General features: G+C 41.1%; 1 protein-coding gene across 2 annotated transcripts in view; it reads left to right on the top strand.

The window, feature by feature from the left end:
• Dhx40 (DEAH-box helicase 40) overlaps positions 1-24,082 on the top strand; it is a 48,355-nt gene extending 24,273 nt beyond the window's left edge. For both annotated transcript variants that reach the window (XM_045159253.1, XM_045159252.1), the window contains exons 11-18: positions 61-141; positions 2,519-2,676; positions 11,032-11,146; positions 12,439-12,547; positions 15,585-15,679; positions 19,841-19,910; positions 20,465-20,693; positions 22,579-24,082. In XM_045159253.1, coding sequence (XP_045015188.1) covers positions 61-141; positions 2,519-2,676; positions 11,032-11,146; positions 12,439-12,547; positions 15,585-15,679; positions 19,841-19,910; positions 20,465-20,693; positions 22,579-22,718 — 997 coding nt within the window. In that variant the 3' untranslated portion in view covers positions 22,719-24,082. The remainder of the gene's footprint in view (positions 1-60; positions 142-2,518; positions 2,677-11,031; positions 11,147-12,438; positions 12,548-15,584; positions 15,680-19,840; positions 19,911-20,464; positions 20,694-22,578) is intronic.
• Positions 24,083-24,512: the final 430 nt, after the last annotated feature.

Below are 24,512 nucleotides of genomic sequence, written 5' to 3'. Positions count from 1 at the left end.
GGAATGTATAAAATCCTATATTCAAGGAGTGGCTCACTCATATCTTTTTTAAACAAACAGGTTTCCCTATTTGGATCCACCTAATGAGAGACTTATTTTGGAAGCACTTAAGCAGCTTTACCAGTGTGATGCTATTGACAGGTAAAAACAACAACCCAAACATACTTACTGTTAAGGTCTCTGTGTGTGTGTGTGAGTGACAGGTTCTTGCTATGTATCTCAGAATGCCATGGAACTTACTATATGACCTATGCTAGCCTCAAATTTGTAGTCCTCCTGCCTTAGCCTTCTGAGTTCTGAGATTACTGAGACACCCTGTCTAGTTGAATTCTTCTTTCATTAAAAATATACATATATAAGCCGGATGTGGAGCTGGGCATGGTGGGGCACACCTTTAACCCAGTACTCAGGAGGCACAGGTAGAAGGATTACTGTGAGTTTGAGGCCATCCTGAGACTACATAGTGAATTCCAGGTCAGCCTGAGAGCTAGAGTGAGACCCTTCCTCAAAAAACCAAAAATAAAAATAAATTTTAAAAAATAGATATATGTAGTTTTTCTATGTAGGGTTTCTCTCTGGCCCAGGATGACATGGAATTCACTATATTGTCTTAGGCTGGCCTCAAACTCATGATGATACTCCTATCTCTGCCTCCTGAGTGCTGGGATTAAAGGCATGTGTCACCATGCCTGGCTCATTTGTTTATTTTATTTTATTTTATTTTATTTTATTTTTATTTTTTTGGTTTTTCAAGGTAGGGTTTCACTCTAGCTCAGGCCGACCTGGAATTCACTGTAGAGTCTCAGGGTGGCCTCGAACTCACAGTGATCCTCCTACCTCTGCCTCCCAAGTCACTGGGATTAAAGGTGTGTGCCACCACACCCGCTTCATTTTAATTTTAATATAATTTATTCATTTGATAGAGAATATGGGTGTACTAGAGGCTTCTTGCCATTGCAGATGTCCCAACCCATGTACCACTTTGTGTACTTGACCTTACGTGGAATCTGGGAAACTGAACCCAGGCCATCAGACTTTGCAACCAAGCATGTTTAACCATTGAGCCATCTCTCTAGTCCCTTTCTTTCTTTTTTTTTTTTTTTTTAATAATGTTTACTTATTTGTAAGCAGAGAGAGATAGAGAGAAGAATGACAGAAAGGGAGAGAGACAGAGAGAGAATGGACACTCCAGATGCATGTGCCACCTTGTATCTGGCGTTATGTGAGTACTAGAGAATCAAACCTGGGTTGTTAAGTCTCTGCAGTCATTGGCCTTCACCACTGAACCACCTCTCCAGCTCTGAATTCTTTTTAAATAAGGTTCTAAGTTCCTTGTTTAATTTTAATTTTAATTTGTTTTTGGATTTTCAAGGTAGGGTCTCACTCTAGCCCAGGCTGACCTGGAATTCACTATGTAGTCTCAGGGTGGCCTTGAACTCATGGAGATCTCTTACCTCTGCCTCCCATTGCTGGGATTAAAGGCATGCACCATGAAGCGTGCTTTCTTTTCTTTTATCAATAGGAAATTACTTATTGGATTAATAATATAATACAAATATTGGATTATTTTCCTTTAAATTTGTATTTGTCCTCAGTTTGTTTTTTTTTTTTAATTTACCATGGTTGTGACTTAAACATTTTAATGTCCCAGCACTTAGGAGGCATAGGACAATTGCTGTGAGTTTGAGGCCACCCTGAGACTACATAGTGAATTCCAGGTCAGCCTGGGCTAGAGAAATGAAACCCTACCTCTTAAAAAAAAAAAAAAAAACTCAAAACATTACAATGTAGAAACATACCTGGGAGGTTGAGGAAGGAGTATTGGTAGTTTGAACTCAGCCTGAGAGAGCCTGTCTCAATAAAATAAAACAACAAAATATCCACCAAAGCAAAGAGAGAAATTAAAAATAAAACATTTGTTTAATATTGATTTTTCCTTAACAAGTAATTTATGAATACCATTTCAATGCCAAGCATTTTTTCTGATTCTATAAAAATGGTAAGATTAGCTGGACATGGTGGCGCACACCTTTAATCCCAGCACTTGGGTAGCAGAGGTAGGAGGATCACTGTGAGTTCAAGGCCACCTTGAGACTCCTGAGTGAATTCCAGGTCAGCCTGGGCTAGAGTGAGACCCCTACCTCGAAAAACCACCACCACCAACAAACAAACAGTAAAATCACCAGCCCTTGTTCTCATGATTGTGGTATGAAGGAGGGTTTGGTTGTCATCATTGTGTCATTTCTTCATGGACATCATATATGCTGTGTAGCATGTGTATATCTAGTTTACTGTTGTCCACTGCCTCATTGTTAAGTGTTTGGAGTTATTAAGCTTCTGATGGTAGAGGATTCCTACCTTTTTCTTCTCCTGTCAATGATCACAGTATTTTATTTCTTTGAATTGAATTTCTGGAAGTGATTTTTAATTATCTATGTTATATCTGATTTATTCTGAATGATGAACCTTGACATTGTACCAAAGTAGTAAGACCTAAGAACTTTTTTTTTCTATTAAGGAGTGGCCATGTGACAAGATTGGGTTTATCTATGGTAGAGTTTCCTCTCCCTCCACATCTGACGTGTGCAGTAATCAAGGCAGCTTCTCTTGATTGTGAAGATTTACTGCTTCCAATAGCAGCAATGTTGTCTGTGGAAAATGTCTTCATCAGACCTGGTAAGAAGGTTATTAAAGAGTTTTTTATAAAAATTTTATTGTCAGGGCTGGAGAGATGGCTTAGAGGTTAAGTGCTTGCCTGTGAAGCCTAAGGATTGCGGTTTGAGGCTCAATGCCCCAGGACCCACATAAGCCAGATGCACAAGGGGGCACATGCATCTGGAGTATGTTTGCAGTGGCTAGAGGCCCTGGTGGGCCCATTCTTCCTATCTCTCTTCTCTGCCTCTTTCTCCCTCTGTCTGTCTCTCATAAGTAAGTAAAAATAAAAAAATTTGTTTAAAAAAAAATTTCATTGTCAGATATGGTGACACATGTCTGTAATCCCAGCTATTCAGAAGCAGAAACAGGAGGATCCTAATTCAAAGCCAGACTGGACTACATAATGAAGAACTGTTTCAAAAAGAAAGACCTCCTCCCATATGCTGTTTTTATTTTCTTATTGACAATAAAGATAATGCCCTCCCTTCCCCCACTTTTCCCTTTGAAATTCCATTCTCCATTGTATCCCCTTCTCAATCAGTCTCTTACTTTGATGTCGTGATCTTTGCTTCCTATTATGATGGTCTTGTGTAGGTAGTGTCAGGACTGTGAAGTCATGGATATCCAGGCCATTTTGTATCTGGAGGAGCATGTTGTAAGGAGTCCTACCCTTCCTTCAGCTCCTACATTCTTTCCGCCACCTCTTCCACAGTGGACCCTGAGCCTTGGAAGGTGTGATACACATATTTCAGTGCTGAGCACTCCTCTGTCACTTCTCAGCACCATGGTGCCTTCTGAGTCATCCCAAGGTCACTGCCATTTGAGAAGAGAAGCTTCTCTAACCAGAAGTGAGAGTAGCATTAATACATGGGTATGAACATTAAGAGAAGTGCTTACTGGGCATTTCGGTGAGCCTAGTTTTTACATTTAGCCAGACATCAGCAGACATTACACCTCTAGTGCTCATGACTAGAAGGTTCTCTAACCAAAAGTAAAGTAGCATTAATATTTGGGTATTAACATTAAGAGAAGTATTTACTGGGCAGCTTGGTGAGCATAGTATATACATTTAGCCAGACAGCAGCAGACATTACACCCCTAGGACTCATGACTGCCACTGTTGTAGGTCTTCATTATCAGGGATGTATTCCCTCCCATGTAGCAGGCCTCCAGTACAATTATAAAGCATTTGGTTTTCCCCATAACATACGTGCCACTATTGCACTGGTTGGCTCATTTGGCCTGTCTGGCCAAATTTAATGCTTGCAGTGTCCACTGCTGAGTCTCTTCACTGTTGATTTCTCTCTCTCCCATTGAACTGTATGCAGCATGGCTTTTTCCCAACTTTCTGTCAGCTGGTTTACATGGAGGAGGTTTTCAGCTCAGCTCCAGCAGGATTTCTCTGTCACCTTACAGTCCAAGTATGTGGAGTCTTCAGCAATAGGGTCTTCCCATCTATTCCTGGTAGGAAACCAAGGGCCTTGGCAATGGCCTGTAGTTTTGGGGGGTCATCAGGGACCTCTCTGGCCAACAATTAACTGGAAGGTATCTCATTCCTGGCACTGAAAATTTTCTAGTAACAATCTATGGCTCCTGAGTATTCCATTGTCCAAAAAAGTAGGTTGCCATATGACTTATTTATATCCTCTTAGATTTTGATTAGCCCTCACTCCACCCTTCCTTTACTCAATCTCTTCCCCGGACCTCACTTAGTCCTTTTTACCCCCATTAATTTGTTCTTTAACTTACATATATATAATCATCCTATTAAGCCCCCCCCCCCATTCTATTCTCTTTTAATCTCCAGTAGCCTCTGCTACTGAGTTTTCTTCCTACTCACATAGAAGTCCCAATCCTTCATAGCTAGGATCCCCATATGAGAGAATGTGTAATGTTTGGCTTTCTGGGTCTGGGTTACCTCACTAAGTGTAATACTTTCCAGATCCATCCATTTTTTCTACAAATTTTATAACTTCATTTTTCTTTGCCACTGAATAGAACTCCATTGTGTAAATGTGCCACATTTTCATTATCCACTCATCAATTGAGGGACATCTAGGCTGGTTCCATTTCCTAGCTATTGTGAATAGAGTGGCAATGAACATAGTTGTGTGTGGGGTTTTTGTTTTTTGAAATATTTTATTACTTATTTATTAGAGAAAGAAAGAGTTAGACAGAGAATGGGCGTATCAGGGTCTCTAGTCACATCAGACAAACTCCAGATGCATGCTATCTTGTGTATCTGGCTTATGTGGATTCTGGGGAATTGAACCTGGGTCCTTAGATTTCATAGGCAAGTACCTTAACCACTATGCCATCTCTCTAGCCCTAGCATGGCTTTTAAATTTTTTAATTTTCAGAGAGACACAGGGAGAGAGAGTGAATTGGCGTGCCAGGGCGTCACCCACTGGTATTGAACTCCAGATGCTTGGGCCACCTTATGTTCAACCTTATGTGTTTGTCTCACCTTTGTGCATCTGGGTTATGTGGAATCTGGAGAGTTGAACCTTAACTGCTAAGCCATCTTTCCAGTCCTTTTTTTGTTTGTTTGTTTTTCAGGGTAGAAAATATATATATAATTTTACTCATTTATTTGAGAGAGAAAGAGGAAGAGGCAGGCAGATAGAGAAAAAAAGAGAATAGGCACACCAGGGCCACTAGCCACTGCAGACAAACTCCAGACACATGCACCTCCTTGTGCATCTCATTTATGTGGGTCCTGAGGAATTGAACTTGGTCCTTAGGCTTCACAGGCAAATGCCTTGACCACTATGCCATTTCCCCATCCCAAGGTAGGGTTTTAATCTAGTCCAGACTGACCCTGGAATTCAGTATGTTGCTTCAGGGTGGCCTCGAACTTACCGCAATCCTCCTACCTCTGTCTCTCGAGTGCTGAGATTAAAGGAGCATGCTACCATGCCTGGCTTGAGCCCTGGTATTATTTATTTTTTGGTTTTTTGAGGTAGGGTCTCACTCTAGCCCAGGCTGACCTGGAATTCACTATGGCGTCTCAAGGTGGCCTTGAACTCGCAGCGATCCTCCTACCTCTGCCTCCCAAGTGCTGGGATTAAAGGCTTGAGCCACCATGCCTGGTGAGCCCTGATTTTTGTAATAACTATTTTCTCTCAGTCTGTAGGTTATCTTTTCATTACACTGGCATTGCCTTTTACAGAGAAAGTGTGGGGTTTTTTTGTATTTTTTTATGAGAGAGAGACTTGGTGCACAGGCCCTCCAGCCACTGTATTCAAACTCCAAATGTGTGCACCACCTTGTGTGCATGTATGACCTTGCGTGCTTGTGTCACCTTGTGTGTCTGGCTTTCATGGGACCTGGAGAGCCATACATATATACTTAGGCTTTGCACGCTAAGCCATCTTTCTAACCCGAGAAAAGTTTTCAATTTTAATGAAATACACTTTATTGTATCTTTCATGGGTCTTGCTTTTGGTGTTATGTTGAAGTCTGCTATTCCATGTTCATCTAGATTATTCACACACTCTTAGATTTTTATTAACTCTTCTCCCACCTTTCCTTTACTCTCTCTCTGCCCCTGACCTCTCTTAGGCCTTTCTGCTCAGGTTGTGTTTCTAATTTTTTTTATCCTCTTCATGCTTTGGGTATATGGGATATTTGCACTTAAAAATAATAATAATTTATTTTATCTATTTGACAGAGAGAGAGAGAAACCGGCAGATAGAGAGAGAATGGGCACACCAGAACCTTCAGCCACTGTAAAAGACAGACACATACTGGGAAATCAAATCTGGGTCCTTCGGCTTCATAGGCAAGCACCTTAGCCACTAGCCCATCTCTCCAGCTTGTATCTTTTTTTTTTAATTTTAAAAAATGTTATATTTATTTATTTGAGAGAGAGAAAGAGAGAGAGAGAGAGAGAATGGGTGTACCAGGGCCACTAGCCACTGCAAATGAACTCCAGACATGTGAGCTACCTTGTGCATCTGGTTTATGTGGGTTCTGGGGAACTGACCTGGGTCCTTTGGCTTTGCAGGCAAGTGCCTTAACCATTAAGCCATCTCTCTAGGCATCTTTTCATTTTTATATAAACTGTAAAGCCAGTTTATTGAATTCTATAAAATACCTCATCGAGCCAGGCATGGTGGTACATGCCTTTAATCCCAGCACTCAGGAGGCAGAGGTAGGGGGATTGCCATGAGTTTGAGGCCACCCTGACACTCGATAGTGAATTCCAGGTCAGCCTGGGCTAGAGTGAGACCCTACCTCGAAAAAACAAAACAAAAAACTCATTGAGATTGTGTGATCAAGTTAGAACAATCATCTTAATAATGTGGAGTGGTCTATCCATGCATATGCAATATATCTTCATTTAGTTAGGTCTCTAGTAATTCTCAGAGGAATTTTGGAAGTTCACCACATGGCCATGGGCTAGAGGGAGACCCTACCCCTACCTCAAAACAAAACAACAACAACAACAAAAAAACACAAAAAACACCTGACTTGGGTTAAGGTGATCTAATTCTAATCCAAGTTTGTTTTTGTTTTTATTATTTTATTTACTTATTTATTCGTTTATTTTGGTTTTCCAATGTAGTGTCTCACTGTAGCTCAGGCTGACCTGGAATTCACTATGTTCTCTCAGGGTATCCTTGAACTCACGGCAATCCTCCTACCTCTGCCTGCCCAGTGCTGGGGTAAAAGGCATGTGCCATCATGCCCAGTGATATTTTCAATTTATTTGTTTTTGTTTTTGTTTTTTGAAGCGGGTTCTCATTCTAGCCCACGCTTACTTGGAATTCACTCTTGTCCACACTGGTCTTGAACTCATGGTGATCCTCCTACCTCAGCCTCCTGAGTGCTAGCTGGTATTAAAAAACATGTACCAGGGCTGGAGAGATGGCTTAGCAGTTAAGCGCTTGCCTGTGAAGCCTAAGGACCCCGGTTCAAGGCTCGGTTCCCCAGGTCCCACGTTAGCCAGATGCAGAGGCTGGAAGCCCTGGCGCGCCCATTCTATCTCTCTCCCTCTATCTGTCTTTCTCCCTGTGTCTGTCGCTCTCAAATAAATAAATAAATAATGAACAAAAAAAAATATTTAAAAAACATGTACCAGTATGCCTGGCTAAAATGTTTTTATTAGACAGGCAAGGTGGCGAATGCCTTTACTCCCAGTCAGCACTCAGGAGGCTGAGGTAGGAGGATTGCTTTGAGTTTGAGGCCACCCTGAGACTACAGAGTGAATTCCAGGTCAGCCTGACTTAGAGCAAGACTTAGTTTGCTGTTCTGTCTTCTTATTCATACTTCTTGCACAGTGGCATCTGTTTGTGTGAGATAAGGCTGGCCATGGGATCTCATTTGGGGACAGCTAATAAACAAATGAAAATGGCAAATCTATTGGGAAAGGAAAAGATGAGCATTTAAACTGTTGTATAATAGGGGATCATCTTGCTGAGATTATAAAACCTGTGTATAAACTGAGTGTGGTGGCTCACACCTTTAATCCCAGTACTCGGGAGGCAGAGGTAGGAGGATTGCCAAAGATAGTTTCCCTTTTGTAGCCCAGGCTAACCTGGAATTCACTATGTAGTGTCAAGGTGAACTTGAACTCACAGAGATCCTCCTACCCCCCGCCCCACAGTGCTGGAATTAAAGGCATGTGCCACCACATCCAGCAGTTTCTCTTTTGGTATTGTACTGTTCTGTTGCTATGAACAAAAATATTTCAAGGAACTGGGAAGATGGCTCAGTGGTTCATAGCACTTTCTTGCAAAGCCTGCCAGTCTAGGTTCAATTCCCAAGCCACCTGTGTAAACCAGACACAAAGAGTGAGGCAAGAATCTGGAATTTGTTTCCAGTGACCCTGACCTGCGTGCACACACATAGACACACACACACACACACACACACACACACACACACACACAAGTTAAAATTTTAAAAAGAGAAATATTTTAGGAATAATAAAGGGAATCTCTTATATTTTTTATTGTTGTACCAAGTTTAATTTTTTTAAGATTTATTTTTATTTGTTTATTTGAGATAGAGGGAAAGATAAAGGGAGAATGGGTGCGCCAGGACCTCCAGCCGCTGCAAACGAACTACAGATGCATGCGCCACCATATGCATCTGGTTTACGTGGGACCTGGAGAATCAAACCTGGATCCTTAGGCTTCACAGGCATGTGCCTTAACTGCTAAGCCATCTCTCCAGCCCAACTTTTAATATTTTAACATTTTGCCATTTTCCCACTAAAGTCAGTCTCAGTCTGTCTCTGTGTCTCTCTCTCTTTGTGTGTGTATTTTTGAATCACTGTGCTGTGAGGGAAATTTTTTTTTCAAGGTAGGTTGTCAAGGTAGAGACTCTACCTTGGGGAAACAAAACAAAACAAAACTGTGTGTGTGATATGGTTTTAGACTTTCTTCTACCTACTCTGATATTGAGGCTTTTTGCCACTTTGTTATTCTTAGTGTTATTTTTTGTGTATGTGGTGGTGGTTTTGTTTTGTTTTGTTTTTTTTCTTTTTGAGGTAGTTTCACTCTGGTCCAGGCTAACCTGGAATTCACTATGTAGTCTCAGGATGGCCTCAAAGTCATAGTGATCCTCCTACCTCAGCCTCCTAAGTGCTGGGATTAAAGGCATGTGCCACCAGGCCATCTATTTAGGTTATTTTTGAGGGAAGATGCTGGGACAAGAAAAAGCAATATACTCTTGTCTTTTCCTTTAGCTTTGAGAATGTTGGTAGAAAGGAAGGTATGAGAGAAAGGAAAGGTTAGTGATGTGGGTCTCCAAGTCAGCATGTTTTTAGCCTCGAGTGGATCCTTTTGTCCCAACCTCCCAATTGCTGGGGTTACAGGCACATGTCACCATACCTAGCTTCCATATTTTTGTGGCAGAAAACACTAGGCTCCAGGGATTTCTGAAGTAGCCCCTGTCTCACAGTTAGGCATCTCTCCTGGTGTTGGAAGCTTGAGTGGGGTAGATGCTGGAGTCTAGTGTAATTTTACTTTTGGCATAATACTTCCTGGGGAATAATACATACTTGAAATATTTTTGGTTGGAAATTAGTATCCCTTGGGTTAAGTGCGGTAGTGAGTGCGTATAATCCTCACACTGAGAGTAATCCTCCTGCCTCTTACTACCAAGTTTGAGGCCACCTTGGTCTTTGTAATGAGTTCTAGACAGCCAGACTGTCTCCAGAACAAACAAAAATAATAATAAATCGGACTGGAGCATTGGCTCAGTGATTAAAGGCACTTGCTTGCAAAGCATACAGGTCCAGGTTCATTTCCCCAGTAGCTGTGTAAAGCCAGATGCACAAAGTGGCACATGCATCTGGAGTTTATTTGTAGTGGCTAGAGGCTCTGGTGTGCCCATTCTCTATATCTGTGCCCTCCCCTGTCATAAATAAATAAAATAAAATGTTTTAAGGAAAAAGTAAATTCCAAATACAGTTTTAATGACAAATAAGTTGAGGGGAGTATTGTTGCCAAACTTGTAAAAACACCAAAGTATAAAAGCATTTGCTTGCAAAGCCACTTGATAGACTGAGTTCAATTCCCTAGTACCCACATAAAGCCAGATGCTCAAAGTGGTGCATGCGTCTGGAGTTCTTTTGCAGTGGCAGAAGGCCTTAGCATGCCTATTGTCTGTCTCTCCTCTCTCTCAAATTTATGAAAAAAATGTTTTTTTTTATTTACAAGCAGAGAGAGAGAATAGAGAGGGACAGAATGGGTATGCCAGGGCTTCCAGCCACTGCAATGAACTCCAGACACATATGTCATTTTGTGTATCTGGCTGTATGTGGGTACTGGGAATCGAACCCTGGTCTTTTGACTTTGTCAGAAGGCGCCTTAACTGCTGAGCCATCCCTCTGGCCCCTGAATAAGTTTTTTTTTTTTTTTTCTGGGGGGAGGGTTTCAAGGTAGGGTCATGCTTTAGCCCAGGCTAACCTGGAATTCACTGTAGTCTCAGGATGGCCTTGAACTCATGGTGATCACCCTACCTCTGCCTCCCAAATGCTGGGATTAAAAGTGTGTGCCTACGCCTGGCTTGAATAAATACTTTTAAAAGAAGAAAAGGAGCCAGGTGTGGTGGCACATGCTTATCTCAGCACTTATAAGTAGAGGTAGAGAAATTTCAAAGTCAGGCTAGGTTGCATACCAAATTCCAGGCCAGTCTAGGCTCTGTATAGAGACCCTGTCTCACAAACAACATAAGAAAAGAGAAAAAGAATACCAGTAGTTATGGAAGAAATACCCCCCCATCCCAAGGAGAACTAATATAGGTCTACCATATTACACCCCAGAAGTTGAGGCAAATTTTGATGAACTTGAGCACACTAGCAATGTGAAGGTAGATATTTAATGTAAAGTAGATCTTAATTGCCTCTGATTTCCCTTTCAGTTGATCCAGAATACCAGAAGGAAGCAGAACAGAGACATAGAGAACTGGCAGCAAAAGCTGGAGGATTTAATGACTTTGCAACTTTAGCTGTCATCTTTGAACAATGCAAATCAAGGTATGGTGCTGTGTGCTGGGAAATGTCAGTTTAATCTGCAGATCTAGTTTACACTCATTATGTGACTTCAAGGTATTTTTAACATCCCTGAGATTAGATCAGGTCACTGGTACTTATGTACTTACTAGGCATTAATTGTATAATACTGGACTTCTTTCTTTTAAAACAGAGAGTGTGTGTGCATGTGTGTACACACACCAGGGCCTTTTGGCACTGCAAATGAATTCCAGACACATGTACTACTTTGTGCATCTGGCTTTTACATGGGTACTGGGGAATCAGACCGGGATAGGCAGGTTTCGTAACCAAGTGCTTTTAAACACTGAGCCATTCCAGCCCTTGGGTTTCTTTGTTCTCTTCTTAAGCCCTTCCTGAAAATGATTTTGCATAATTTGTCTTCTATACTGCTACTTCAGAAGAAAGATTAGATTTACGCTAATTCGTGTATGTGAAAAGAATCCTATTTATAAGTTATTTATTTATTTTTTATTTTTATTTTTTTGAGGTAAAGTTTCACTGTATCCCAGGCTGACTTGGAACTCACTTTGTAGTAGTTCCAGGCTGGCCTTGAACTCACAGTGATTCTCCTACTTCTGCCTCCAGAGTACTGGGACTAATGGCATGTACAACCACTATTGGTTTGAGGCAGGGCCTGAAACTCATTCTGTAGCCCCAATCTAGTCCTAAACCCATGACTGTCCTCCTACCCCAGCCTTCCGACTAGGATATGTGCTACCATACCTGGGTTTACAAGTTATTTTAAAAATTTAATCATTGGAACTGATACGAAATTCCCCCCCCCCCCCCCCGCATCTTTGTAGGTAGGGTCTTGCTCTAGCCCAGGCTGACCTGGAATTCATTTTGTAGTTTGAGGATGGCCTTGAACTCATGGCAATCCTCCTACCTCTGCCTCCCAAGTAATGGAATTAAAGGTGTGTGCTACCATGTTCGGTCTAATTGTTTTTCAAATTTCCTAAAATGATTTTTTATCTTCTTCTTCTCCTTTATTTTATTTTATTTTTATTTATTTACTTATTTTTGAGGTATGGTCTTGCTCTAGCCTAGGCTGACCTGGAATTAGTCTTAGGCTGGCTTAGAACTCACAGTGATCCTCCTACCTTAGCCTTCTGAGTGCTGGGATTAAAGGCATGTGCCACCATACCTGGCCTAAAATGACTTTTTTAGTACTTGGACAGGTTTCCTAAAAGAGCAGATAATTGTTTATGGGTTCCCAGTTTTGTAATAAAATAAGAATGTACAGAAGATATTCTCAAGAAATTTTTGTTTTGTAGTGGAGCTCCAGCTTCTTGGTGCCAAAAACACTGGATTCATTGGAGGTGCTTATTTTCTGCATTTCGTGTGGAAGCTCAACTTCGAGAACTAATCAGGAAGCTTAAACAGGTGATTGCTGTAGTTTTCTTTTTTTTTATTTATTTTAGAGAGAATGGATATGCCAGGGCCTCTAGCCACTGTAAAAGAACTCCAGATGCATGTGCTACCTTGTTCACCTGGGTACTAGGAAATCAAATCTGGGTCCTTAGGCTTTGCAGACAAGTGCCTTAACCACTAACTCATCTCTTCAGCTTCTTTTCTTTCTTCTTTCTCTCTTTCTGTAAAAATTGTTTATTTATTTGGAGAGAGAATGGGCAGGCCAGGGCCTGTAACAAATGAACTCCAGATGCATCCGCTACTATGTGCATCTGGCTTATATGGGTTCAGGGGAGTTGAACCTGGGTCCTTAAGCTTTGAAGGCAAGTGCCTTAATTGCTAAGCCATATCTTCAGCTCCTCTTTTTTTGTTTTAATATTTTACTTTTATTTGTTTGTTTATTTGAGAGAGAGACAAAAAAAGAGAAAATGGGTATGCCAGGGCCTCTAGCTCCTGCAAACCAACTTCAGATGCATGTGCCACCTGTGCATCTGGCTTATGTGGGTCCTGGGGAATTGAACCTGAGTCCTTTGGCTTTGTAGGCAAGCACCTTAAATGCTAAGCTATTTCTCCAGCCCCCCCCTCCTTTTTTTTTTATTTTTGAGGTAGGGTTTTGCTTTCTAGTCCATGTCAATCTGAAATTCACTATGTAGTCTCAAGGTGGCTTCAAACTTATGACATTCCATCTTCGTCTGCTTCCTGAGTGATGGTATTAAAGCTGTGCACTACCATGCCCGGGTCCCTTTTCTTTTTCTTTTTCTTTTTTATTTAATTATTTATTTTTATTTATTTGAGAGAGAGGCAGAAATAGAGGGAGGGAGAGAGAGAAAATGGGTGGGCCACAGCCTCCAGCCACTGCAAATGAACTCTAGACGCATGTGCCACCTTGTGCATTTGGTTTACATGGGTCCTGGGGAATTGAACCAAGGTCCTTTGACACTGCAGGCAAATGCCTTAGCCTCTAAGCCATCTCTCTAGCCCTCCTTTTTCTTGAATAGCACCTTGGGTTACATATGTTACACTGTAATTTTTTTTGGGTGGGGGAGGGTCTCACTCTAGCCCAGGCTTAGAATTCACTATGTAATTTCAGGCTGCCTTCAAACTCACAGTGATTCTCCTACCTCTACCTTCCCAGATTTGGAATAAAAAGTGTATTCTATCACACCCGGCTTTGTTGCAATGATTTTTTTTTTTTTTTTTTTTTTTTGGTTTTTTGAGGTAGGGTCTCACTCTGGTCCAGGCTGACCTGGAATTAACTCTGTAGTCTCAGGGTGGCCTTGAACTCATGGCGATCCTCCTACCTCTGCCTCCCGAGTGCTAGGATTAAAGGCATGCGCCACCACACCCGGCTGTTGCAATGATTTTTTATTGGCGTACTTTTTTTTTTTTTTTAATTTGTTTTGGGTTTCCGGGGTATGGTGTTACTCTAGCTCAGGTTGACCTGGAATTCACATGTCATCTCAGGGTGGCCTCAAACTTGTGGTGATTCTGCTACTTCTGCCTCCCAAGTGCTAGGGTTAAAGGCATGTGCCGCCATGCCTGGCTTTTAAAAAATATTTTATTTATTTATTTGAGAGAGAGAGAATGGGCACACCAGGTCCTCTAGCCATTGCAAATGAACTCCAGACGCATGTGCCACCTTGACCATCTGGGTTACATGGGTCCTGGAGAATTGAATCGAGGTCCTTTGGCTTTGCAGGCAAGTGCCTTAACTGCTGAGCCATCTCTCCAGCCCTATTGGTGTACTTTTATCACCCGTTCTTACCTACCACCTTCCCTTTCTGCTTGCATCTGCAATATTGCCATCTTCCAGCCCCAGTGAATGATTCCTAGTGTTAATAAGGTATAGCTGCAGGAATGAAGATTTTTTTTTTAATATTTTTTTATTTTTTATCTGAGAGCGAGAGAGACAGAATGGGCAAGCTAGGGGATCCAGCCACTGCGAACAAACACCAGATGTGTGCACCCCCTTGTGCATCTGGCTTACTTGGGTCCTGGAGAATCGAACTGGTGTCCTGTGGCTTTGCATGCAAACGCCTTAACCACTAAGCCATCTCTCCAGTCCGGAATGAAGATATTTTAAAATTGTTTTAATGCTGTATAATTGACATACATCAAATTGCATATATTTTGGGGCTAGAGAGATGGCTCAGCAGAAAAAGTCATGTGCTTGCAAAGCCTGACAGCCTGGGTTCAATTCTGCAGGACCCACATAAAGCCAAACACACAGTGGTGCATGCATCTGGAATTCATTTGCAGTGCCAAGAGGCCCTGGTACACCCATTCATTCTCTCTTATCTCTCTACTTGCAAATAAACAAAAATATTTTTAAAAGCCAGGCATGGTGGTGCATGTCTTTAATCCCAGCACTCAGGAGGCAGAGATAGGAGGATTGCCATGAGTTCAAGGCAACCCTAAGACTACACTCTAGCTCAGGCTGACCTGGAATTCACTATGGAGTCTCAGGGTGGCCTCATACTCACAGTGATACTACTACCTCTCAAGTGCTGGGATTAAAGGCGTGCGCAACCATGACTGGCTTAATATGTTAATTTTTTCTTTTTTTTTCTAGAGGTAGGTAGCTCTAGCTCAGGCTGATCTAGAATTTACTTTGTAGGTTCAGAATGGCCTCCAGCTCATGGTGATCATCCTACCTCTGCCTCCCAAGGCCTGGGTTTAAAGATGTGCGCCACCACTCCCAGCTTATATATGTTAAGTTTTTAAATTAATTAATTTATTTTTTATTTTAAAGAGAGAGAGAGAGAATTTGCACATCAGGGTTTCAGCTATTGCAGTTGAACTCTAGACGCTTGTGTCACCTAACGGGCATATACGACTTTGTGCTTGCCTCACCTTTATGTGTCTGGCTTATGTGGGATATGTTGAGTGGGACATGGGTGCCTTAACTGCTAAGCCATCTCTCCAGCTCTTGATATGTTAATTTTTAAAAATAAATATTAGTTTAAATTGTACTGTAAGATTCATCATTGAATACATTTTCTTTCTACAGCAAAGTGATTTCCCAAGAGAGACTTTTGAAGGGCCTAAACATGAAGTACTACGACGATGTCTTTGTGCAGGTTATTTCAAAAATGTTGCTCGAAGGTAAGCAATATGGACATGAGGGATAGATTAGAAATAGTTATGTATTTGACTATAGTGCTAACCTATTTAATATTCAAGATTAAAGGTATGATTTAAAATCTGTAATGATGATACTAATTATGACACACCTCTTTATAATTGTTACTTGCACAAGGCTAGCTGCAGTGATCCAAAATAGGGTGTTGGAGCTCAGGCAGAGTAGGAAGAGAGTGCATATAGAGCAGCTTTCTGTCTGGCACAGGGTATCATCACTTGAAGCAACTATCAAGAGTTTTTTATTCATTCATTCACTTTTGTTTAGTTTGGAGAGAAAAAAAGAGAGAAAGAGAAAATGAGTACACCATGCTTCTGACATTATTCTTTTTTTTCTTTTTCTTTTTGAGGTAGGGTCAAACTTTAGCTCAGGCTGAATTCACTATGTAGTCTCAGTGTGGCCTTGAACTCACAGCAGTCCTCCTATCTCTGCCTCCCAAATTCTGGGATTAAAGACGTGCGCCACCACGCCCGGCCTGACATTCTTGATGGTACTTAATTAAATCTAGTAGGGGATACAACTAGGTAAGCAATAAATTGTAATGCCTTCTCATCTGGTGCATGACAAGCATACGTGGGCTGGGTGTGCTAGCACAAGTCTTTAATCCCAGCACTTGGGAGGTAGAGGTAGAAGGATGGCTGTGACTTCAAGGCCACCCTGAGACTACATAGTGGATTCCAGGTCAGCCTGTGACAGAGTGAAATCCTACCTTGAAAAACCAAAACCAAACAAACAAAAATCCCAACACCACACCTACAAAAACCGTTTGTTGTGACATTTTAACTAGGCTATTACTGTGGCAGGATTTTTTTTTCTTACTTTGACAATTTTTTTGGAATACTATTGATGCAAGGAAGTACAGAAAAGGGTAAGATGCTGGACGTGGTGGTGCACACCTTTAATCCCAGCACTCAAGAGGCAGAGATAGGCAGATCGCCGAGAGTTTGATGCCACCCTGAGACTAAATAGTGAATTCCAGGTCAGCCTCAGTTAACATGAGACCCTACTTCGGAAAACCAAAAAAGAGAGAGAGAGAGAGAGAGAGAGAAAGAAAAGGGGTAAGCCTTTGAAGTTAAGAATCTGAATTAGAAAACTGATATATGTGGGCTGGAGAGATGGCTAAGTGGTTAAAGGGGCGTGCTTGCAAAGTCTTGCTGCCCTGGTCTAATTTCCCAGTGCCCACATAAAGCCTGATGCACAAAGTGCTACACTCCTCTGGAGTTTGTTTGCAGTGGCAGGAGGCCCTGGAGTACCATTCTCTATTTCTGTTTCTTTCTGTCTCTCTCCCAAATGAATGATTTTTTTTTTGTTTTAAAGAACACTTGCATGCAAAGCCTAACAACCTGGGTTTATTCAGTACCCACATAATGCCAGGTGTACAGTGGCATATGCATCTAGAGCATTTATCTAAAGTTCTTTTGCTGTGTCTGGAGGCCCTGCCACAACCCTTCTCTCCTTCTCCTCCCCTCCCCTTTCCCCTCTCTCTCCTTGCAAATAAATTATTTAAAAACCAGCACTCGCTGGGCATGGTGGTGCACACTAATCCCAGCACTCGGGAGGCAGAGGTAGGAGGATCGCTGTGAGTTCGAGGCCACCCTGAGACTACAGAGTGAATTCCAGGTCAGCCTGGGATACAGTGAGACCATACCTTGGAAAACCAAAAAAAAAAAAAAAAAAAAAAAAAAACACCCAGCACTTAAGCCAGGCGTGGTGGCATACTCCTTTGATCCCAGCCCTAGGGAGGCAGAGGTAGGATGATTGCTGTGAGTTTGAGGCTACCCTGAGACTACTTATTTAATTCCAGGTCAGCCTAGGCCACAGTGAGACTCTACCTCAAAAAACCAAAAGTAAATAAATAAATAAATACAAACAAACCAGCTCTTGGGAGGCAGAAGGAAGAGTTTGAGACCCTCATGTAGCACAGGCTAAGAAAAAAAAAAAAAAAAAGAATGCTAAACAATTATTTATTTAAATCTCAGTTTTGACTTTTTCTTTTAATATATTTTATTTATTTATGTGAGAATGAGGCAGAGAGAGAATGGGCATGCCAGGGCCTCCAGCCACTGGAAACAAACTCCAGATGCATGTGCCCTCTTGTGCATCTGGCTTACGTGGGTCCTGGAGAGTTGAACCAGGATCCTTTAGCTTTGCAGGCAAATACCTTAACAGCTAAGCCATCTTTCCAGCCCTCAGTTTTGACTTTTTTGTTTGTTTTTGAGATAGGGTCTCACTCTAGCTCAGGCTGACCTGGAATCCACTATAGTTTCAGGCTGGCCTTGAACTCACAGCAGTCCTCCTGCCTGCCTCTGCCTCCTGAGTCCTGAAAAGTTTTGACCTTTTAATGGGACATCTCACTGTCAAAGCTCATTAGTTGCATGAGGTCTTGTTCTGAAAGTAACCTCTTAAGCACAGTTGGGTTATTAATGTTACTACTTATTTAAGACAAATGCTTATACTTAAGTAAATGACTATCTGACTTGTGTTATTAAAATGCATTGGTAGAGTTGTGTGTAGTGATATGTAGAAGCAGGAGGATCTCAGGTTCAAGGTCATCATCACTGAAACTCACTCTGTAGAGTGTAGAAATTCTAGGCACTCAGATAACCAGCTGTTGAGTACTTGCCATGCCACACGAAGCCAAAGCCACAGCTGCCTTCATGGCCTCTGCTGCCAGTCAGGCACGTTAGATGACAGCTGTACCCAGGCCAACAATAGCAGCTCATCTGCTAGCAATGGCTTCATGGCTTCACATCTGCTATTAGCTCTCCTATAGCTGTTTATGGCTCTGCTTCGGGGCCCATACCAGGTCCTGCCTCACTGGAGGGGGGTCGTGCTTCAGCAGAGGAAGTAATACTAAGGCTTCAAAGACCTGATAATCACTCCCCAGCAGTCTCAGCCAGTACAGCAGCAAGAGCAGTTTGGCCTGATTCGTAAATAAAAGTTTTTGTAGGGTACACAGAACCATGGTAGTGTTAAGCTCTTTGAGAGTTTCTTTTAGGTACATGGAACATGGGCTCTCATACTTCAGCATGAAAATATGATTAAAGTGTACATTGTAAACCCATCAGTTAAATCTCTTCTGGATTATGAATGGCTGCATTTCTTCAGAACAGTAGTGAAAGAGGGTGTTAGAGCTGTGTAGAAGTCCATTAGGAGCTGGGAGATGACTCAGCAGTTAGTCACTTGTGTGGCAAAGCCTGCTAAACTGGGTTCAGTTCTCCAGTACCCATGTAAAGCCAGATCCATAAAATGGCACACGCTTTTAGAGTTTGTATGCAGCAGCAAGAGCGCTCCCATAAGTGTGTGCTTTCCCTCCCCACTCCATCCCTTCCTCTTTCTTTCTTGTTATTCCCCATGCACACGCACAAATAAAAAAAAAAAATTGTTTTTTTGAGATAGGATCTTGCTAAGTTTGAGAATATAAGTTCACAAGAATAGTATTAAATTTGGGCTGGAGAGATGGTTTAGTGGTTAAAGCATTTGCTTGAAAAACCAAGGGACCCAGGTTCAATTCCTCAGGACCCATGTAAGCCAGCTGCACAAGGTGATGCACGCATATAGAGTTTGAGTTCATTTACAGTGGCTGAAGGCCCTGGCACACTCATTCATTCTCTCTCTCTCTCTCTCTCTTTCTCTCTCTGTCTCTGTCTCTGTCTCTGTCTCTTTCTCTTTTTCTCTCTCTTTGAAATAAATATTTTTTTAAAAGAGTAGTATTGAATTTGAAGATGGCCAGGTGTCTATATGGCTTCCTTAAGCCTGCTATTATTACTGTTTGTGAGTCACAAAGTGATTTTGTTTTAGAAAGGGGGGGAAAAAAGTAAACCTGGGCTGTAGAGATGACTTAGCGGTTAAGGTGCTTACTTGCAGAGCCTAAGGACCCAGGTTCAATTCTCCAGGTCTCATGTAAGCCAGATGTGGTGCATGTGTCTGGAATTCATTTGCAGTGGCTAGAGGCCCTGGTTCACTTATTCTCACTCTCTGTCTTTCTAATAAGTAAATAAATAAATATCAGAAAAAAACCCTGCTTTTTTGTAGACTGTTCTTTAATTGGTCATTATTGGACTTTCCCCCACATACCTCATTGCTTTATTGTTTTGGTCTTTTATCATTTGGCTTTTCTCTGTTAGATCTGTTGGAAGAACATTTTGCACAATGGATGGGCGAGGAAGCCCAGTTCATATTCATCCTTCCTCAGCAGTAAGAACTTTATGCTTTTTTTTTTCTTTGATATAGGGTTTCTGTATGTTAATATATAGTTCAGGCTGACCTGGAACGCACTATATGGCCCAGGTTAGCTTGGAATTTACAATCCTCTTGACTCTGCCTCCGAGGTGGTGAGATTACAAGTGTGTGTCAGGCAGACAAATACCTTTGTTTCCCCTTGCAGTCCTGGGGTTTAAACGAAGGGCCTTGCACATAATAGGCAAGCATCTTATCATTGAACTATATCCTTAATTCTTAAATTACAGTTTTTAGTAAAGGGAAGACATACGTAAAGGTGTAGCATTAAGTATATTCAAATAAGTAATATACAAATGTCTTCTGTTTTTCACTTTGAAATATATATATGTTTATATATTAAAAATCTTTATTACATCAAACTATAAGGGTATTGGTTGGCCCATGTCTCTTGCTTGACAGGAATTAATTCAGAGTTTGGGCTAATGTTTGCTTGGTCTAATGTGGAATATAGGAATATAGGTTACTTAATGGTCAATCTTAAATGATTTTTTTTTTTTTTTTTTGTATAGCTTCATGAACAGGAAACCAAACTTGAATGGATCATTTTTCATGAAGTATTAGTTACCACCAAAGTCTACGCTAGAATTGTGTGTCCAATCCGTTATGAATGGGTAAGAGACTTATTACCCAAGTTACATGAATTTAATGCACATGATTTGAGCAGTGTGGCTCGACGTGAAGTGAGGGAAGATGCGAGGAGGAAATGGACAAACAAGGAAAACGTGAACCAGCTGAAGGGTAAGTGAATCAGTTCTACTCTGACTTAAAATTTATATTTATTTTCTTATTGCTTTGATGTGAGGAGTACATGTGTGCCATAGTGCATGTGTAAAGGTCAGAAGACAACTTTTGGGTTGTTCTTACTTTTCCACCTCATTTGATGCAGGGTAGAACTCTGTGGGTTCTCATTTTGCTGCAGGGGTTTTTGTTTGTTCTTTTTAAAATTTTTTTAAGGTGGGACTTCACTCTAGTTCAGGCTGACCTGGAACTCACTCTCTAGTCACAGGCTGGCCTCAAACCATTCTCCTCGCCTCCCAAGTGCTGGGATTAAAGGTGTGTGCCACCATGCCCCACTCTGCTGCTGTTTTGCCATAACATACTGGGAAAATTTCCTCATATCTTGCCAGTGGTGTGCTTCTAGCTTTTGTTGTTCTTGTTTTCAAGGTAGGGTCTCCCTTTAGTCCAGGCTGACCTGGAATTCACTCTGTAGTCTCAGGGTGGCCTTGAACTCACAACAATCCTCCTACCTCCCTGCCTCCCGAGTGTGCCACCACACCTGTTTGCTTCTGGCTTTTTATGTGGAATCTGGGGGACTTAGCTCCTATACTTGAGTGGTGAGCACTGTATCCACTGAGCAATCCCCATAGCCACATACTCTTTAGCCTTTTGGGACAGTATTTCACCCTGTAGACCAGGCTGGCCTCAAACTTGTGGCAAACCTTTTACTTCAGTGGTGAGATTATAGGCTTTCTACTCTTAACTACTAGGACTGTTTTTTGTTTCTCTTTTTTTTCCCCCAGTAGTCCTACACTATTTTTGTTTGTTTACAAAATTTTGTGAATTATTACCTCAGAACTTACATTTTTGGGGGGTTTTCCCCTAAACTATTAGGACTCAAAATAGGAGTCATATTCAGTTGCACTTTCACATAAAACCAATACAACTTTTTGAGGTAGAATGGTGGCTCACAATATAGTATCTTCATTTACATCACTGGAAAACAGAATGGTAAAAAACTGCCCATGAAATTATGGGTGCACACCTGTAATCCCAGGACTCAGGAGCTCAAAGCCATCCTCAGTTACATAGTGAGTTCAAGACCAGTCTTGGCTACAGGAGACCCTGTCTTTTTTTTAAAAAGGAAAGAAGAGCCGGGCATGGTGGCACATGCCTTTAATCCCAGCATTTGGGAGGCTGAGGTAGGGGGATCACCATGAGTTTGAGGCCTCCCTGAGACTACAGAGTGAATAATACCAGGTCTGCCTGGGCTAGAGCAAGACCCTACCTAGGAAAAAAAAAAAAAAAAAAAAAAAACAAGGAAAAAAAAAGGAGAAAAGAAAAGGAAAAAAAAAAAAAAAGGAGGCAGAAAGAAAGGGAAGGGAGGCTATTATAATACTACCCTATGTGCTGAAATTAGGGCCAGTTTGTTTCTGGGTGGTTGGCCTTCACACACTTTTTTTGTTGTGATCTTGGGGATTGAATCCAGGGTCTTGTGTTTGCTACACATATTCTACCACTGAGCTCAACATGCCCAGCTGTGTGTTCTTACTTTTTGACCATAGATTTCACCATTTCCTCTGATTTGGAAAATTAAATTTCCTCTTTCCTCTTTATTCTTTCCTCCCCCACCCCCCCAAGGTAGGGTTTCACTTTAGCCCAGGCTGACCTGGAATTCACTGTATATTCTCAGGGTGGCCTCAAACTCATAGCGATCTTGTGACCTCTGCCTCCTGAGTGCTCAGATTAAAGGCATTCACCACCATGCCCGGCTCCTCTTTATTCTTTTTCTTAATGTTGAAAAATCAGGGTATCTCTTTCTCGAAACCCTTTTAGTAGTGAACAGAATAAATAAATAGTAGTGAATAGAATAAAGTTTTATTGGCTTAATTTGTAATGTTTTCAGGTGGAATATCAAAAGAAGTCTTAAAGAAAATGCAAAGAAGAAATGATGACAAATCCATATCAGATGCACGGGCTCGTTTCCTTGAGAGAAGGCAGCAGAGGACCCAGGACCATAGTGACACACTGAAGGAAACAGGCTAAGCAGTGAACCCTCCAATTCAGGAAGTAGGAAAGCAGCCAGGAAATGTGCTTCTGTTTTACCAGTTATTGCACACAGTATTATCGAGAGGAAGTGGTCAGCAGCTGTTGTTACTAACCCGTGAGCTAAAAGTAACTCGGAGTTCATAAATCAAAGCTCATCAGTACCAACCAGTGGGATTGGGAAAGAAAAGACTGGTTACATAGTCATAGGTGATGGTACATGAAACCAATGAAAGACGATACAATATTCCTCACTTCTATTTTACTGGCCTTAACTGGTATCAAACGCTGTCATTGAGATATTTTTCAAATTATTGAATTGTATTTGATCAGCGTGTATTCCATTTACATTGGAACATTAAAGTTTATTTTCCTTAAATCTCTTCAAGGCCTTCTTACTACTATTAGAATAGTGTTATATCAGGTATGTGACCATTTCCTTCAGAAGGCTGAACTTACATGAGAGGTTTTTACTCAGCAATACTTAGATGTCTAACCATTCAATTGCTACAAAGCTTTATAGATATTTAGAGAAAAGAATCAATTAGTAAATAAAATTGCCTATGGGATTCTTTCTTGACTTAATCCTAATCCTTAAATTGATTTTTTCTGGGATTATACAAATTCCTTTTTATATAAAAGTATATTGTTTAAAGCAGTAGCTATAGCCATTAACCAAAGGACAGATGATATATCTATATATCTATATATATAAAGTTCTTTTTTAGTTATTCCTACATACTTGTATCAGCCCATGTATGTAGGTGTGACAGTGCTTTGAAGCAGCCTTCCACCTGGCTTAGTCTCTTGCCTACAGCTGCTTGGGTAGGACTATTTAAATGCTGACTATGCCCATCCTGAGACAGGCTTTTCAAAGCAGCCAACACTTCATTAGTATTTCAAATCGGAACCTTGAGCCTAGTTAGTATTAAACTCAGGCCACTCTCAGCACTTGCCTACTCTTGTTTATTGCCTTGTATCGTAGTTATTTATGTGTATGTCTGTCTTTCTCATTAGATTATGCGCTCCTTGAGGGCAGGAACTATCTTTTTCACCTTTGTATCTTTCATGGCATCTAGCATAGTGTTTTGCACATAGTAGTCAATGTTAAATAAAGCTATTAGTGTCATTAAAGCTCAAAAGACATGTGAATTTTGAAGTGTTTCCTTTTGTTGTTATTGTTATTAGTGTTGTTTTGAGACAGGGTCTTATTATGTATCCCTGCCTGGCCTGAAACTTGATATGTAGACCAAGATAGCCTTAAACTTTGCCTCCCAGATACTGGGATTATATGTGTATGCCACCATACCCTGCAGTGTGTTTTTAGATATTTTGTGTAAAAATTAAACTCTACATTTACTATAGGTAACTGTTTTCCAGTTCTTTCCTTTAGATCTAAATGGTCTTACTAAGTTCAATAATTAGAAACTTGAAGACTTTCTTGAAAAATCACAAACAAATCTTTTATTTTTATTTATTTATTTGATTTTTCGAGGTAGGGCTTCACTCTAGCTCAGGCTGACCTGGAATTCATTATGTAGTCTCAGGGTGGCCTCGAACTCATGGCGATCCTCCTACCTCTGCCTCCCGAGTGTTGGGATTAAAGGCATGTACCTCTACTCTTGGCACCCATAGCTTTTAATTGAGGGCAAGTCATGATGATTTCCTTATTTCCTGTATTGCTAATTTGTTAATGTTTAATTATTTAGTACCAACATTTTTATTTCTCAGGTATATGTTATCAATGTGTTTCCTTAGAAGTAGATGTGGGTGAAAGCTCTTTTTTTTTATTTT

Source organism: Jaculus jaculus, chromosome 9, assembly GCF_020740685.1.
Source record: "Jaculus jaculus isolate mJacJac1 chromosome 9, mJacJac1.mat.Y.cur, whole genome shotgun sequence".
Classification (NCBI taxonomy): Eukaryota; Metazoa; Chordata; class Mammalia; order Rodentia; family Dipodidae; genus Jaculus; species Jaculus jaculus.
This window is presented reverse-complemented; position numbering and strand designations above follow the sequence as displayed.